The sequence below is a fragment of the Neofelis nebulosa genome, chromosome 12 (assembly GCF_028018385.1).
Source record: "Neofelis nebulosa isolate mNeoNeb1 chromosome 12, mNeoNeb1.pri, whole genome shotgun sequence".
NCBI classification, from domain to species: Eukaryota; Metazoa; Chordata; class Mammalia; order Carnivora; family Felidae; genus Neofelis; species Neofelis nebulosa.
The window spans coordinates 8470952-8487523 of record NC_080793.1 but is presented as its reverse complement, the minus strand read 5'-3'; the positions used below and the strand labels follow the sequence as shown (position 1 = coordinate 8487523).

Sequence of the window (16572 nt, the reverse complement as noted above, 5' to 3'; positions counted from 1 at the left end):
TGACTACTCACAAGCACATGCATAGATCTAGTAAGTAATGTTGAGCGAAAGAAACACTATTTACAGTGTGCTTCAATTTATATAAAGTTCAAAACTAGGCAGAACTAAGCTATGCTGTTTTGAAATGCAGTGTACGTGGTAAAACCATGAAGAGACATGGTCACATCCAAGTCAGGATGGTGCTTCCCTTTGGGAGGAGGGGAGTGAGCACGTAGCAAGTGCATCTCTATGAGTGCCGGCCAGCTCTCTTTCCTAACCGAGGTGGCGCTTATGCAGGCCTTTACTTTTTTTTGTTTTACGTTGGCTTATTGATGTTGAGAGAGAGAGACAGAGTGCACGGGAGGGGCGGAGAGACAGGGAGAAAGAGAATTGCAAACAGTTTCAGCACTGTCAGCATGGAGCCCGATTCGGGGCTCGAAGCCACTAACCACGAGATCATGACCTTAGCCAAAATCAAGAGTCCGTTACTCAACCCACGGAGGCACCCAGGTACCTCACCCACAGAGTGGGTTACTTAACCCACGGAGGTGCCTGTAATTATTTGTATGTTTATGTTTTATTCACTCTTTGCAGTGTGTGTTACAGTTTCACAACAAATAGGCTTTAAAAAAATTTTTTTTAATGTTTATTTATTTATTTATTTATTTATTTAATGTTTATTTTTGAGACAGAGAAAAAGAGTGGGGGAGGGGCAGAGAGAGGGAGACACAGAATCTGAAGCAGGCTCCAGGCTCCGAGCTGTCAGCACAGAGCCTGACATGGGGCTCAAACTCATGAGCTGCGAGATCATGACCTGACGGAAGTCGGAAGCCCAACCGACTGAGCCACCCGGGCGCCCCTAATGTTTACTTAGTTTTGAAGGAGAGAGAGAGAGAGAGAGAGAGACAGAGCATAAGCAGGGCAGGGGCAGAGAGAGAGGGAGACACAGAATCTGAAGCAGGCTCCAGGCTCCGAGCTGGACAGAGCCCGATGCAGGGCTCGAACCTACGAACTGCGAGATCATGACCTGAGCTAAAGTCGGACGCTTAACTGACTGAGCCACCGAGGCACCCCAAGAGGGATCATGGTTTTAATCTTTGAAACAGCATTGATTGAAAAGCATTCTCTTCTGAGCTATTGTTTCAAACAAGGAAGTTAACTTGTTTTTCCTGTGAAAAAAAAAAAAAAGTGTTGGATGGAACACACCTGTTTTAATAATACATCTGTTTCAATGCATTTCCTAGTTTTTTTCCTAGGAAAAAAACACAGACTGTTGCTGGTCTTTGTCAAAATTATTACCAAATCACAATTACGGGAGGAAAAACTAAAAGGGTTGAGATTTCGTTAAGCTAAATGAATTTCATTCAAAGGTTTGTCCTTTATTCTAAGATTGTGTTGTTCCTATTATTTGGTGTTAAAATATTTTCAAATTGTGAAATTATGGTAATAATATATTGTGGACTTTCTTATTGATTAAATGTAAGTGAAATATATACATATGCATACATAATGTAATAATTTGGGGAGGTATAATCACACCTTGTGAGTCCTTCATTTTTAAAAACTTTTTCCAAATCCAGGTAATCTGTCATCAGAAACATAGTCCTATAAATGAGAATACATAGCTTTTATTTTATTTATTTATTTTTTTCAACATTTTTTATTTATTTTTGGGACAGAGAGAGACAGAGCATGAACGGGGGAGGGGCAGAGAGAGAGGGAGACACAGAATCGGAAACAGGCTCCAGGCTCCGAGCCGTCAGCCCAGAGCCCGACGCGGGGCTCGAACTCACGGACCGCGAGATCGTGACCTGGCTGAAGTCGGACGCTTAACCGACTGCGCCACCCAGGCGCCCCGAGAATACATAGCTTTTAATGTGACTTTTTGTCATTCAGTGATCTAAGACCAGGCATTGCCCCTGTTTTGAGCTTGCAAAGCTATTTTTTTAAAAATTTTTTAATGTTTATTTATTTTTGAGAGACAGAGACATAGCACAAGAGAGGGAGGGGCAGAGGGAGAGGGAGGCAGAATCCGAAGCAGGCTCTAGGCTCTGAGCTGTCAGCACAGAGCCCGATGCAGGGCTTGAACTCACACAAGATCATGACCTGAGCCAAAGTGAGATGCTTAACTAATTGAGCCACCGAGGCACCCCAAAGTTATTTTCTTCATTGAATTTTTAAAGCTATTTTTTTCTCTACCGAAGCAAAAGTTAAGGGGAGAAAGAGCCAAATGGAGCTAAGGAGCTTCTAATGAACAAGCAGCAGCACCCTGCCCCACTCTCTTCTCCCTCAGGGTCTACTCTTTCTTCTGGTTATTCTTTTGATATTTCTAGATAGAAACCTACATACACTGTTATCTTTGGATTCATCGATGGTGGATGTTATCTGTTGGCTTCCTGTGGTAGATGAGGGTTCAGCTCTCTCCCTACTGCACACAGACTTTTCCCTACCCTCAAACGTGGGTTCTAAAAAAGGTCCTTACTTGGCAGAATTGAAAAGTTAGCAATCCTACACTGAACCCCCAAAAGGTCTGGGGGTGAAGTATTATGGGCCTATGAAATTCAGAAGTCTACAGCCACTGGTAAAGTCGATGGTTGAAGGATTTTGGCATTTGGGCATTATTTGGATGTTCAGATATCTTTGGATGATCACAATATTTGAAAAGTCTTTATAAATGTTACAAGGTATCATCCTACAGTGATGCTTTTATTTGCTTAAACCATCTGCATGGGAAGATAGCACCAAGTGATTGTGCTGTTCTCTCTTAGCTGGAAGACAGTACAGTGAGGTGGCACGTCTTAAGCTTTATCAGGTGGCTGGTAAGATGAGGATTATCCCAGAAGCCCTTCTTTCCAGGTGAAGTAGCTGACATAAATAAAAGAAACAAACCAAATGCCCATGGTGTAACAAAATATAATATTTAACCTTTGAGAAGCACAGTAGCATGTAGACGGCATGTTTAGAATATCTTCATGCGATATACAAAAGAAAATGATGGAAGCTACCTAATTGTTGATAAACTCAACCTGGAAATTCTAAAGGAATTGGGATTATTTAGGACAGATGAGAAAAAAAAAATGAAGAGGCAGAATGAGGTAGGATTTTCCATTAAAAATTAAAAAAAAAATTTTTTTTAATGTTTATTTATTTTTGAGAGAGAGCACAAGTCAGGGAAGGGCAGAGAGAGAGGGGGACACAGAATCCAAAGCAGGCTCCAGGTTCTGAGCTACCAGCACAGAGCCTGAAGCGGGCTTGAACCCACAAACTGTGAGATCATGGCCTGAGCTGAAGTCAGAGGCTTAACCGACTGAACCACCCAGGCACCCCCTAAAAATTTTTTTTAATAAAAAAAAAAATTTAACATTTATTCATTTTTTTTAATGAATTTTTTTATGTTTATTTGAGAGAGAGGGAGAGAGAGAATGAGCGGGGGAGGGGCAGAGAGAGAGGGAGACATAGAATCGAGGTGGGCTCCAGGCTCTGAGCTGTTGGCCCAGATCCTGATGCAGGGCTCAAACTCACAAGCGGTGAGATCATGACCTGAACCGAAGTCAGGTCACTTAACCGATTAAGCCATCCAGGCACCCCAAACATTTATTCACTTTTGAGAGACAGAAAGAAAGAGACACAGCACGAGCAGGGGAGGGACAGAGAGGGAAGGAGACACAGACTCTGGAGCAGGCTCCAGGCCCTGAGCTGTCAGCACAGAGCCTAATGCAGTGCTCAAACTCACGGATCACGAGATCATGACCTGAGCTGAAGTTGGACGCTTAACCGACTACTGAGCCACCCAGGCGCCCCAAGGATTTTCCATTTTTAATCAGGAGATCAAAGACGTTACTTAAACTGAAATGGGAGATACTTAGTGTGATAAAATTCCAGGTTTTCTAACATCTCGAGTCTTGTGAGACCGTGGAATGTGGTCCCTGCAGGGAAGGGGCAAATAATTCCCACCCCACACCCCATAGCTTTTTACCTGCAGCAGTCTGAAGGTGGCCTGTCTAGATTGTTTCTAGTTTTATGGTTACCACTTATGTTTTCTTACTGACTGTGGGCTGCTGTTTGTTGTCTAGTTGTGGAAGACATCAACAAGCGCAGAGAGCCGCTGCCCAGCCTGGAGGCTGTGTATCTCATCACTCCGTCTGAGAAGGTAAGTCCCGCCCCCAGGAGAGCTTTGGCTAAGGTTGCACGTGCTGGCTTGGTGCAGAGCATCTGACATTTCTAGGTTAAGCGCGCATTTAACACACTGCTCTGATTAAGCGTGCAGTCCACAGACACGGAAGGAGGGGTACAGTGTGCAGTCGGGGTGCATCAAGCTCTCTCAAACACAGCTGCTGTCCAGAAGGCTGGGTCCGGGTCTCTCCAGTTTCCCCCTCATGTACTCCCTCTCCGGGGAGGAGACCCTCTGTGTCTGAGTAGTGACTCACCTCCGCAACTCTGGCATTCTATAATTTTGGGTCTGTTTTGTCAGTATCCAGGTCATGGCAAAATTGACCTGTCTTGTCATTTTAGGGGGGATTGGTTCAAACCGGTGTCCAGACAAGATTCACCTCCTTGCTTTTGTTTGATAGTTGCCTTAGGTCTCTTAATCTGTATAAATTCCTGCCAGTTTTCCATTCCTTTCTTTTCACTTTTGAAAACTGGCTTACAGCTGAGTTTTTGCAGATGCAACTAAATTGCCAGCACTTCATCAATGTGAGTTTCCTGGAAGGTTTTTGACCACTTTCCTCTTTTGTGAATATCTTCTCAGGAACCCAAGTTATAGTGGCTCCAAAGAACTGATGCGGTCTTCTGGAATGAGCTAAGGAGGATTTTGTTCATCTAAACTCTGAAACAGTCCTACTTTTAAGGCTTCAGAATTCTGTTATGGCCAAACACGAATTCTACATTAAAAAAATCCCCTGCTGTTTTGTCCAGGCAGCTTGGATTTAACCCAGTTCAGATATAGGTCCACATTTGCTGGCAGAATTGGATTCAGTTCCTTCCTTTTCTCCCCCCTCTACAGTCTGTCCACTCTCTCATCAGTGACTTTAAGGACCCACCGACCGCTAAGTACCGGGCTGCTCACGTCTTCTTCACTGACTGTAAGTAGGGCTGGCAGTTCCCACCCCTGTCCTTCCAGGTTAGCGTCTCTGCACAGCAAGGCTGGTCAATAGGGAAGAAATGGTTCTTGCCACGTTTCTCCTGATCTTTTATTTTCTCTTCAGAAGATAAATTGCCTAAGAGATAAAAATAAACACACGCAAATACAAACCTACTCAGTCATGCCGTCCTTCCTGATGAAAAATAGCACCTCTTCTAAGGACTAGAGGGCTGAGTGCTGAGAAGAAATGTCCAATGCTAGCTTTGATGTTTCACTGTGTAGACTTCCAGATATCACCGTAAACTGTAGTGTATTTCTATCAGGTTTTCAGCTACAAAGATAGTCCAATCCAGTGGTGATTGTAGCAGACAGAACCTGCGTCATCATCCTGGGATTCATTTTCTTACCTTGTGGAGGTTTTTTGCACAGGGAGCCTCATGTTGAAGCGTCTTGGTCACTCTTTGTTAATAGCAAAGAGAGGGGTGGCCGAGCTGGCTAGCTCATGAGTTCAGCAACAACAATGCGCCCTCCGTTCCTCTCTTTAGGGAAAGTCCCACAGAACTCACCACTGAGAAAAGGAGGAAGGGTTCTTACGAAGAATAATTGTTTACTATCTGAATTCGGGTGAAAAACAGAGCAGGAACGTGACATTAGTAATAATAAACCAAAAAAGCATTTCTGGGAATCCGAAGCCATATGTTTGGCTCGGAAGAGCCCTTGGCAGTCCTGGTTTCCCCACAGGTGGGTCTCGTGTGCGGCTGAGTTCCTTCAAGGGTCCAGGAGAACTGCCTGTACTGCCTTTCCCGCCGGTTTCAATTTTCTTCCTTATGTTTTTCATTAACATGTCAGATGTGTGGTGTTTGTTCGTATCATAGGCCCTTTTCTTATCCCCTTCTTAATCTCTTATGGGGTTTTTTTTCCTTTCCCTGATATCAGAAAGTAGTTTATTAGCTCTCAAATCTCAATCTTATTGTCATTTGTTTCTCTGTTATATGTGGAGGGCCTTTTAGGTGGCTTTACATTCCCTTTATACCTTATAGTTAGTGGATATCTTAGGATGGGACGAACGTTCCAGTTGCCTTCTTGAAATCCTAATCAAATAAAAACCCCACCAGACGTGTGCAACTGCTGAAATGAAGCAGCAAGCGGACAGGAAAGCCTGCTGTCTTTTGTCATATTCTTGCAGCTTGTCCAGATGCCCTGTTTAATGAGCTGGTGAAATCACGAGCAGCCAAAGTCATCAAGACTCTGACGGAAATCAACATTGCATTTCTCCCCTATGAGTCCCAGGTGAGGCTGAGTGGGGTGTGCATGGAAAATCTGGATCCTCGCTGCTCAATCAGGAACCCTGGCAAATCCTCAGAGGGGTGTGTGTAGTGAGGAGAGGTGGGGAGGAAGATTGTGTATTCAGAATTGCCGAATGACGTGCATAAGTGGATGCTGATGGAATGGAAGCAGAGTTCCTCAGGGGTCTGCCCGATGCCCTCATCTTACTCTCGGGTTATTTCTGACTTTTTTTTTTTTTCAGCCCTCACACCTTTCTCTGTATGCATTTCATCCTTGCTGGCAGCGTTCACTCCTGCTGGCTGACTCCTTGAATAACCAAAAGGTAGCCAGTCCAAAATGAGCAGGGAAGGAGAGCAGGGGGAGGGGTCAGACAACACCCATCTGCTGCCCAGGAGCCTGGTTTTTGCAGAGATAACCTCCGCTCACACTCTGCTGGAGGAGCAGATGGTAGCCTTCGTCATTGGCTGTTAACACTTCAGATGCCAGAGCGCCGCCACGAACCTCTCCCCTTGGGAAGATTGTTAAGCTAGAAAAGGTGAAGCTGATTGTGAGACAGTATACAGAATTTTTATGTTAGTTTTGCAAGATTGCTTAACGTGTCTTCTCCCGGCAAACAAGAAGCAAAAATAACAGGACTCCTAGGCGTTTTGCAAACGGTGAAAGATGACTGGCGTATTGCGTCTTTATAGATCAGCTTCTAGACACCGGAGAGGGACCTACTCTTAAGTAAGGAGGGATGGAAAACGTTCAGTGTGAACTTTTTTTTTTTTTTTTAAGTTTATTTATTTTGATGGGCGGCGGGGACTGGGTCAGAGAGAGGAAGAGGGAATCCCACGCAGGCTCTGTGCTGTCAGTGCAGAGCCGGACACGGGGACTCAGACTCACAAGCTGTGAGAGCCGAGATCAAGAATTGGTCTCTTAACCGACTGAGCCACCCAGGCACCCCAGTATAGCATGAACGTTTAAAGACAGTGTCTTTCCCTTAGCGCTTGACATAAAGCCTGTTCCTAGCTTGAAGGCAGGAATTTTTTTTCTCTGTGTGAGCCCACCTGGATTGGGCTCACACAGAGAGTGTATTCAACCAATATTACGTTTCATGTATTTTTTTTTTTAATTTTTTTTTTCAACGTTTTTAATTTATTTTTGGGACAGAGAGAGACAGAGCATGAACGGGGGAGGGGCAGAGAGAGAGGGAGACACAGAATCGGAAACAGGCTCCAGGCTCTGAGCCATCAGCCCAGAGCCCGACGCGGGGCTCGAACTCACGGACCGCGAGATCGTGACCTGGCTGAAGTCGGACGCTTAACCGACTGCGCCACCCAGGCGCCCCGACATGTATTTTTAAAAAGTGATAAATTTGTTTTTAACCTCAGGTTTTGTAGAAGATCAGGGTAGTTTATATAAGTGAGACTTTGAGAAAATACTGATAGCTGATGAGCTAGGTAATTTAAGAGGAGATGTTAAACTTCTAGAATAAGAAGAAAAATACAACATATTTATTATAAGGATAGGAAATTATTAAATCCATAAAAATCTTTATTTGCCCACAGTCACAGATAATTTCCAGCTTGTCCCTTACTTTATAAAAACTTACAATGGCCTATGAGGGCTTACACTACCCTCCTCTCCTGTTCTTCTGGCCTCATTGTTCATCAGACAGTCTGGGGACATGCCTGCCGCAGAGCCTTGGCATTAGCCGTTCCTTCCATGTGAAAGCCCCCTACTGGTCCTCACCTCCTTTAAGCCCTTGCTCCTACATCACCTTTTCAAGGAGGCCTGGTGTCCTCCCTGTCCAGTCCCCCAGGACTTCTTCCCCTGCTGAGTTGTGTTCTCACACACTTACCAGTTTCTCACATATCATGTAATTTACTTGTCATTATGTTTATTGTTTATTGTGTGCCTTCTCCTGTAAGATTGCAAACTCCTCGAGGACAGTCATGTTTTGGTCACCGATAGTTCCCAAGTGTTTAGCACAGTGCCTGGTCTGCAGCAGACACCCAGCACATATTTGTAGAATAAATGAAAACATGTTCTACAGACTCACTACCACGGTTGGAGAAAACTCCCGAGAGCTCACCATTTTGCATGCTAACATGATATATATATATATATATATATATATGTGTGTGTGTGTATATATATATATATATTTTTTTTTTTTTTCCCTTATTTCTTTTCCTTTTCAGGTATATTCCTTGGACTCTGCTGACTCTTTCCAGAGCTTCTATAGTCCCCACAAGGCTCAGATGAAGAACCCAATACTGGAGCGCCTGGCAGAGCAGATTGCGACGCTGTGTGCCACCCTGAAGGAGTACCCGGCTGTGCGGTATCGGGGGTAAGGCAGCGGGCCAGTCTGCCTTCAGTGGCCTCTCGTGTGTCCACTGGGCGAGGAGCTTCCTTTTGCCTTGAGATTCCTCTGGCAGTTGTCCTAAGAGGGTTAAGATTTGAGTGTTCTTGCATTTATAATTCTTCCAACGTTTTTGATATTCTCTAAATTTTATTGTGAAATATAGTGCATACAGAAAAGGTCATGAAATATATGTATTCAGTTACTTAATAGCTAAATTTGAACCCCTGTGTAACCACAACCCAGGTTTCCTGTGGGGTTTTTTTTGTTTTTGTTTTTGTTTTTTTAGCTCTTTCCAACCTTTAAAAACAAACACTATCTTTGCAGAAGGTGTCCCAGAGTAAGATAAAATACAAGGACAGTTCTCCAAAGGACATATTCCCCAGATTCTATAAAGTCACTCACGTATCACTTACCTGCTGTGTACTTATCCTGAAGACACAGTCCCTGTCCTTAGGAGCCCTGATCTGGAAGGGTAGGTAGCATGCTTACCAACACGTGTGTGTGTAAGCTGTGCACACCCAAACTGCGGCCCTGCAAGACCAGTGCTTGAGGGCAGTATAAGCTGAGGGCTAGGGCATCCCAAGTGGGGAAAGCCCTTCGAGCTGAGAGACCAGAGGTGACATTTAGGCTAGGTCTTGAAGGGCAGGTTCAGATTCCAATAGACCAATGAGGAGTACAGGGCATTTTGTGTAGACAGTTGGCTCTTGCCATTGGGATGCGCAAACGTTTGTGGAGTTGGGAAGACAAAGGATGAGTTTGAGGAGGGTTGGCAGTCTGGCACAGTGTCTGTGTAGGGCAGTGGGGCAAGATGAAGCCGCTCCTAGAGGCCCCGGATGCCAGGTTTGGGATTGTGTCGGTCAATGGTTCTCCCTGGGAACCTTTGGGGGATTTGCACAGGGGAGCGAGTGCAGTGCTGTGGGAGTGAGAGCAGCAGTCAGGCAAGGAGACCCAGAAGGGGTGGCCACTGTAGGAGGAGCGGGGGGCCTGAACAGGCAGTGCTGAGGATCAGCATGGCCCCCTGTCCTGCCTGCCTCCTTGTCTGCTGGAATGTGCAGCCATGGAAGAATACCTCCCTCTGTTCTTGATGTTTCCTGACAAAAGCCTGTGGAAGTTCAGAAATGGGGGGCTAGGCCATAGCTTCTGACAGGGTAAGGGGAGCTTGGAGTTCATTTGGGAGGAATGGGGCTGGGAACAGAGCTGCTTTAGCGCTGCGCCTGGCCAGGTGGCAGCAGCCACACTCTGTACAATCGGGAGGGGCCCCAGGAAGTGCTGTCAGGCCTGGCCAAGGGGAAAGGCCCACAGGGTCTCACTTGTACCTTTCTGGCTTCGCCAGCAGAGGCGCCTGGTGGCTCTGTCAGTTAAGCACCAGACTCTTGATTTCAGCTTAGGTCATGATCTCACAGTTCGTGGGTTCGACCCCCCCTGTCGGGCTCTGTGCTGACAGTGCAGAGCCTGCTTGGGATTCTCTCGCTCCCTCTCTCTCTGCCCCTCCCTTGCTTGTGTTCTCTCTCTCTTAAAATAAATAAACTTAAAAAAATATGTATCCCCTGCAACAAAACAAAACAAGATCAAAGGAAATTTGAATTGTGGGAAGTGAGAGAATCAGGTGGGTCAGGCTCGGACAGGCTGATCACGGGAAAATGGTGGATGGCCGGTACCCTCTGTTGAAAGGTGGTCATTTTTCTGAAGCCAGTTGGAAAGATTACTTCCGTTTTCATCTAGATAGTTGTTGGGTTTTTTTTAGGTTTATTTATTTTGAGAGTGAGCAAGTGAGTAGGGAAGGAGCAGAGAGAGAGGGAGAGAGAATCCCAAGGAGGCTCCACTCTGTCAGCACGAAGCCCAGCGTGAGCTGAAATCAAGAGTCTGACGCTTAGGGGTGCCTGGGTGGCTCAGTTGGTTAAGCGGTGGACTTCAGCTCAGGTCATGATCTCATGGTTTGTGAGTTCGACCCCGCATCAGGTTCTGTGCTGACAGATCAGAGACTGGAGCCTGCTTCAGATTCTGTGTCTCCCTCTCTCTCTCTGTCCCTTCCCTGCTCTCACTCTGTCTCTCTCTGTCTCAAAAATAAATAAAGGTAAAAGAAAAAAAAAAAAGAGTCTGACTCTTAACCAACTGAGCCACCTGGACACCCCTAGTTGTTGTTGTTGTTGTTGTTGTTGTTGTTGTTGTTTTTAAGGAATTAGAAAATCATTTGTGTTCCAGGCACTGAGCAAATCTTTTTATTTTATTTGTCATTTGAAATTATATACGTAATACGTGACTATATTCTCAGTGTAGAAGAACAGTTCAGGTGAAGCTCGTCTCCCTTGACCCTCCTTGCACTGTTTGGCCTTCCTCCCTGAGGCAGTCAGTGCCAGCAGTTGGGTGCACGGGCAGTTCACCCCATGTCACTCCTCCTTTGTCAGGGAATACAAGGACAATGCTTTGCTGGCTCAGCTAATCCAGGACAAGCTCGACGCCTACAAAGCCGATGACCCAACAATGGGCGAGGTAAGTCTGGACTTGGTCCACGTGGTTCTCTCGCCGATTGACTATCATAGTGTTTGTATGGCATTCCTGGGGACAGCTTGGTTCTGTTGCTCACAGAAAGTGCCTGGTGCCACTGTGCCTGCACACTGGCCTCCAGGGAGATGCTCAGGCCCTTGGGCAGGATGATAGAGATTTTGCTCAGTGTAGCCGCGGTGACCAACCTTTCTGTTTGCTGGGACTTTCCAGTGTTAGCACTGAAGGTCCTGTGTCCTGGCAACGCCTCAGTAGTACAGCACCCGAACCGGAAAATCGACACCGGTACCATCTCCAGCCCTTAATCCCACTTCACTAGTTTGTACACGTGCTCGCAGTGTACAGCACTGTACAGCAGGGACAGCCACGCCAGTGGGAGAGGCTGGAGTTGTATGGGTGGCTTGTGAAAGTCTTCCCCTGTGTCCATCCTTCCAGGGCCCAGACAAGGCGCGCTCCCAGCTCCTGATCCTGGACCGCGGCTTTGACCCCAGCTCCCCCGTGCTTCATGAATTGACCTTTCAGGCTATGAGTTACGACCTGCTGCCCATTGAAAATGATGTATACAAGTAAGTGTACACACCCAGTGTGGCTTTGCAGACAAACCAAACGCACCTCTTTCATCCTAGGGAATGCGGGTATGTTGATACAGTCTTGCTAATAAGCCTGCAAGCTTTTCTGTGGGTTCCCCAAGTCCACTTGGCATTAGCAGCCAGGAACTGGTGCCCCTTGTGGGGGAACAAGAGCTTTAGAACTTTAGTTCACGGCTCACATCACCTCAGCTCAGAGCCTGCTTGGAGGTGTTGATATGTTGGTGTGCGCGTGTGTGCGTGCGTGCGCGTGTGTGTCTGTGTCTGTGCATGCAAACGGATGCATATCTTGTTCAGGGTTCCGACTTCTTAATTATAGATCGTGAAATATGATGATGATAAAATATGTCACCAGAAGTTTCTTACTGACCTTTATTTGTAGAAGAGCTGTTTTCTTCATTATAATAAACATTTTTCTTGGTAATAGTCATCCGAAACTTAATTTCTAAAAACGAGTATTTGTTTTTTTGGAAACAGACTGTATTATTTTCGTGTCTTTTATTTTATCCTTTATTTTATAACATATTTTAATCATAAAGGTAGTGGTTTCAAAATGAAGGTTCTAAAAATATGACTGATTCTCAGTTTTCTTCCCCGTTGGTGCCTGTAATTCTTGCTTTCCTTTAGAGGTTCGTGATTTCACACGTAAAAATAGGCTGAGGACCTGTTGCAGGCAGCTGATTTTAAAACTGAAAATTTAAGTACCACACATTTGCGGATGGTATCCCAGGCCTTCCCAGGGAGGAGTAAACGTGATCTTTGCTTTTCCCTTACGAGTCGTTCTGAACCCACCTTTAACCTGACTTGAGCACGTACTAGCTAACCCTGAAGATTTTAAAACAGCTTCAAGTCCATTGCCTTTGATTAGAACTCTGGGTCTCTACCTTCCCGAGAGACTGCACCGTGTCAGTGCTGATGCAGCAGACCTGATACGGACCATGCCCCATCGGATGGTCAGGGGGCCTGTGGTAAAATCCTCCGTGTGACATCTGTCTGCTGAGGACTATAAGCTCTTATCTGTTACAAATAAGAGGGAATTGGATACATTTTGGGGGGACATATCCTCTCTAGGTACGAGACTAGCGGCATTGGAGAGGCCCGGGTGAAGGAAGTGCTCCTGGACGAGGATGATGACCTCTGGATAGCGCTGCGCCACAAGCACATCGCGGAGGTGTCCCAGTAAGATCCCTTTGCTCCATCCCTCCCCAGGGACCTCAGCCAGACCTCAGCCACCCCTGCCGCCCCAGCTCCAGGGCTCACTCCGTAGTACAGGGTGAAACCTTTCCCCAGATGGCAGTTGCTGATGTGCACGTTCTGGGCACTTGCACAGAGCTGGTCAGTGGATGAATTTGCCAACATGCTAACCAGTGATGATGACTCCCTTCTGATCTCAGCTCGAGTGACACCAACTTCACTGAGTGAGAAAATCCATTCTGTGTTCAGGTTGCTCTTAGGATTTTTAGAAAACATCTGTAGCTCTCAGGAAATGCTTTATCAACACTGAACATTTAAAGCCGATTCCTTCCATTGAAACGCCCAGATTCTATCTTAGGATTTTTAGAAAACATCTGTAGCTCTCAGGAAATGCTTTATCAACACTGAACATTTAAAGCCGATTCCTTCCATTGAAACGCCCAGATTCTACTACATCAATTTGATTTTCTTTTATATAGCCAGCGTGTAATCTTCTTCCCCTTTTGTCTTATGTAAAATTTCTAAGCAAGAGCTGGTGTGCACATATTGAATCTGTACCTTGCTCTCAAAATGTTTGTAACACCTGAATGTTGTTGTTGTTGTTGTTGTTGTTTTTAATGAGAGAGAGAGAGAAAGAGAGAGAGAGACTATCTCAAGCAGAGATAGCTCAGAGCCGGACACAATCCCACAACCCTGGGATCGTGACCTGAGCCAAAATCAAGAGTCAGATGTTCAACCTACTGAGCTACCCAGGCGCCCCATAACAACAGACTATTTTATAAGACCTTTATGCTATCGAGAACAATTCTACTTTTGCAAAAAGATATTTTCTGGCTGTTACATTGAGTTGGTGATAGTCTTAGGAAATTCACAAGGAAGCAAGAAAATAAGACAGCCTTGGATAGTTCAGTTCAGAAAAGTAGTCCCCAAACTTTTTGGATCACTCAACCTTAGGAAAATGTTGATTCACATTTCCAATATGTGAGTTTATTTATGAATTTACTAGTTTATTCTAATATATATATATTTTACAGTATATACAAAAACACAAATTTGAAAAGGATGGAGTAAAATAAACATAAATAGAAGTACTAATAATTCCTTCTCTTGAATCATCCTGTACACCTCCTCTGGAGACCCTGGTTGAGAATATTGGTTAGGAGGGGCACCTGGGTTGCTCAGTGGCCTAAGCATCCGACTCTTGCTTTTGGCTCAGGTCATCATCTTATGTTCATGATATTGAGCCCTGCATCAGGTTCCGTGCTCACAGCATGGAGCCTGCTTGGGAGTCTCTGTCTCCCTCTCTCTCTGCCTCTTGCTCTTTCTCTCTCTCTCTCTCTCTCTCTCAAATAAACATTAAAAAAATAGAATATTAGGAAAACAATGTATCCCTCTCTCTCCTCTTCAAAAATCACTGTAAGTACATACCTTAGTGGCAGGAAAAGTCACCATGTATTCCTAAAGAAAGAATCTTGTACCACTAGTATAGGACTTGGTGTTGCTGTGAAACTTAGTTGCCTCCTTCTGTCTTCCAGGGAAGTCACTCGTTCTCTGAAAGATTTTTCTTCCAGCAAGAGAATGAATACCGGAGAGAAGGTAAATGCATCCTAGAGCTCCAGTGCCCTTTAGGCTAATCCCGGTCTTCCCTCTGGGAGCCGGCAGGCAGGGCGCTTCCTTGGCACAAGATTAGTGAGCCGGGGGGTCATTGTCCCTGCTTCATCTAATACTGTTTTGTCTTGTTTTTGTATTCAGGATTGACCTCAGGTGCCCCTGTCTTTTGATGTTTATAGAGCTCTTCATTTTGTTACTCTGAGGATTGATATTTATGGTTTTAGAGCATGCGTCAGCTTAAGCCAGAAGAACCATGAAACCTTTTTTAGCTTGTGGTGGAATTAGAACTCAACTTGCCTGGTCCTTTCCTTATCCTGACTGTTCATCGGAGGTAGCTTAGCCATCTTAGTCAAGGGAAATGCACCTCTGATTGTGTCACTCCCTTGCTTAAAACCATCTGGTGACTTTCTGTTCCCAGCAGAATCCAGCCCCACCCGTAGACACACCTTATAGCATTGGGCTGTCAGGCCCCCCAGACTCTCAGGTCTGCCCCCCACTCTCTGGCACCCACGGCCTTGCTCCATCAATGCCTGAGTTCCTTGCCTGGGGCTTGCCTTGTCAAGTCCTGGTACTTTGGCTCAGGCATCGTTTTCTCAGGGAAATCCTCCCTGCTCCTCCCTGGACTAATGAGGTACCCCTCCACTGTGCACCCACACTCCTGATTCCCTCGAAGAACACTAATCCTCTCAGTCGGAATGACTCCTCTGCTACATGGTAGCTCCACAAAGACAAGAATTTCTTGTTTGTTTGTTTGTTTTTGTTTTTTGTCCTTATATCTCCAGCACCTAACCTGGCATGTAGTAGTAATTCAACAAATTTTTGTTGGATAGAGAGAGCTTAGGTGAGTCACATGGTTACCAAGTAAACAGACCCCTGTGACCTGTCAGGATGCACATCCCGGCCCTTTCCCACCTTGTTCCTTCTTCCTACCTGTCTACACAACTGCAGCCCTTCTGCTGGGATGAAATGTGAACTCAGTTTCAAGACTGCTTGAGCTGGGTATGCAGAAGAACAGTGTGGAGAAGAAAAATTGCTCTTTCCTGGCAAGAATTATGCTCTCAGTAACTTTCTAGTCCAATAAATAAAACATAATTGCTACACTTCGGAGTTCAGTTCCCTACCTAGAAGATAGTCATGGTATTTGAATCAATAATTTTTTGAGCCAGAGGCCTGGAAGTCTAAACCCACAGTGATCTCAGGTTTAACAGATTGATTTTGAGAGTTTCCGAGCGTGCACTTGGGAAGTCTGGTGCTGCCTGCTGTCCTGCCCTGGACCTGCCACCCTTGCACAGCCTCTTAGGTCAGGGCCATTAGAGTGAGACCATATGTTTTCCTTTCCCTTGTAGACCACCATGCGGGACCTGTCCCAGATGCTAAAGAAAATGCCCCAGTACCAGAAAGAGCTCAGCAAGGTATGACAATCCCAAATGACTGATTTGAATCTTGACTATAATCAACTTCAGTAAGACCTCTCAGAGCCCCACTGCACTGACTGATCCACTGAAATCACAGGTTTTTAATCAACTTCTGGTTTTATTAGGAAAAGCTGAAAGACTGGACCGACAACTTATTTCCTATGACTTTCTTTTCTCCTCTTCGTCTGTTTTCTCTCTTTATCCTTCAATTCCTCACCTCACGGGCCTCTCCCCTGGGCTGCTTAAGTATTCTTACGGCATGGCAGCTGGACTCCACGAGTGTGAGTGACCGAGGGAGAGAGCCAGGAGGAAGTCACTGTGCCTTTTCTGTCCTGACCTGGGGTGTCCTACATCATGTCCTCCATACTCTCCTTTAGAAGCGAGTCACTGAATCCAGCCCACGCTCAAGGAGAGGGGAATTAAGCTCCACCTCCTAGAAGGAGGGGTAACAAAGGATCTGTGGACACATTGTGGAACCATTATGCCACCCTACCCCCATATAGGATTCCTTCATCTGCTTGACTCCTTTGGAATGCAGTTTGCCCCTACCTCTCCTGACACAGA

The 16572-nt window shown here is 45.6% G+C and overlaps 1 protein-coding gene across 3 annotated transcripts in view; it reads left to right on the top strand.

Annotated features, from left to right (window-relative positions):
* STXBP1 (syntaxin binding protein 1) overlaps nt 1-16572 on the top strand; it is a 75202-nt gene that overhangs the window by 39417 nt on the left and 19213 nt on the right. For all 3 annotated transcript variants that reach the window (XM_058694045.1, XM_058694047.1, XM_058694046.1), the window contains exons 4-12: nt 4053-4129; nt 4985-5063; nt 6249-6352; nt 8536-8684; nt 11105-11189; nt 11637-11767; nt 12860-12967; nt 14518-14578; nt 15940-16005. In XM_058694045.1, the coding sequence (XP_058550028.1) occupies nt 4053-4129; nt 4985-5063; nt 6249-6352; nt 8536-8684; nt 11105-11189; nt 11637-11767; nt 12860-12967; nt 14518-14578; nt 15940-16005 (860 nt within the window). The remainder of the gene's footprint in view (nt 1-4052; nt 4130-4984; nt 5064-6248; nt 6353-8535; nt 8685-11104; nt 11190-11636; nt 11768-12859; nt 12968-14517; nt 14579-15939; nt 16006-16572) is intronic.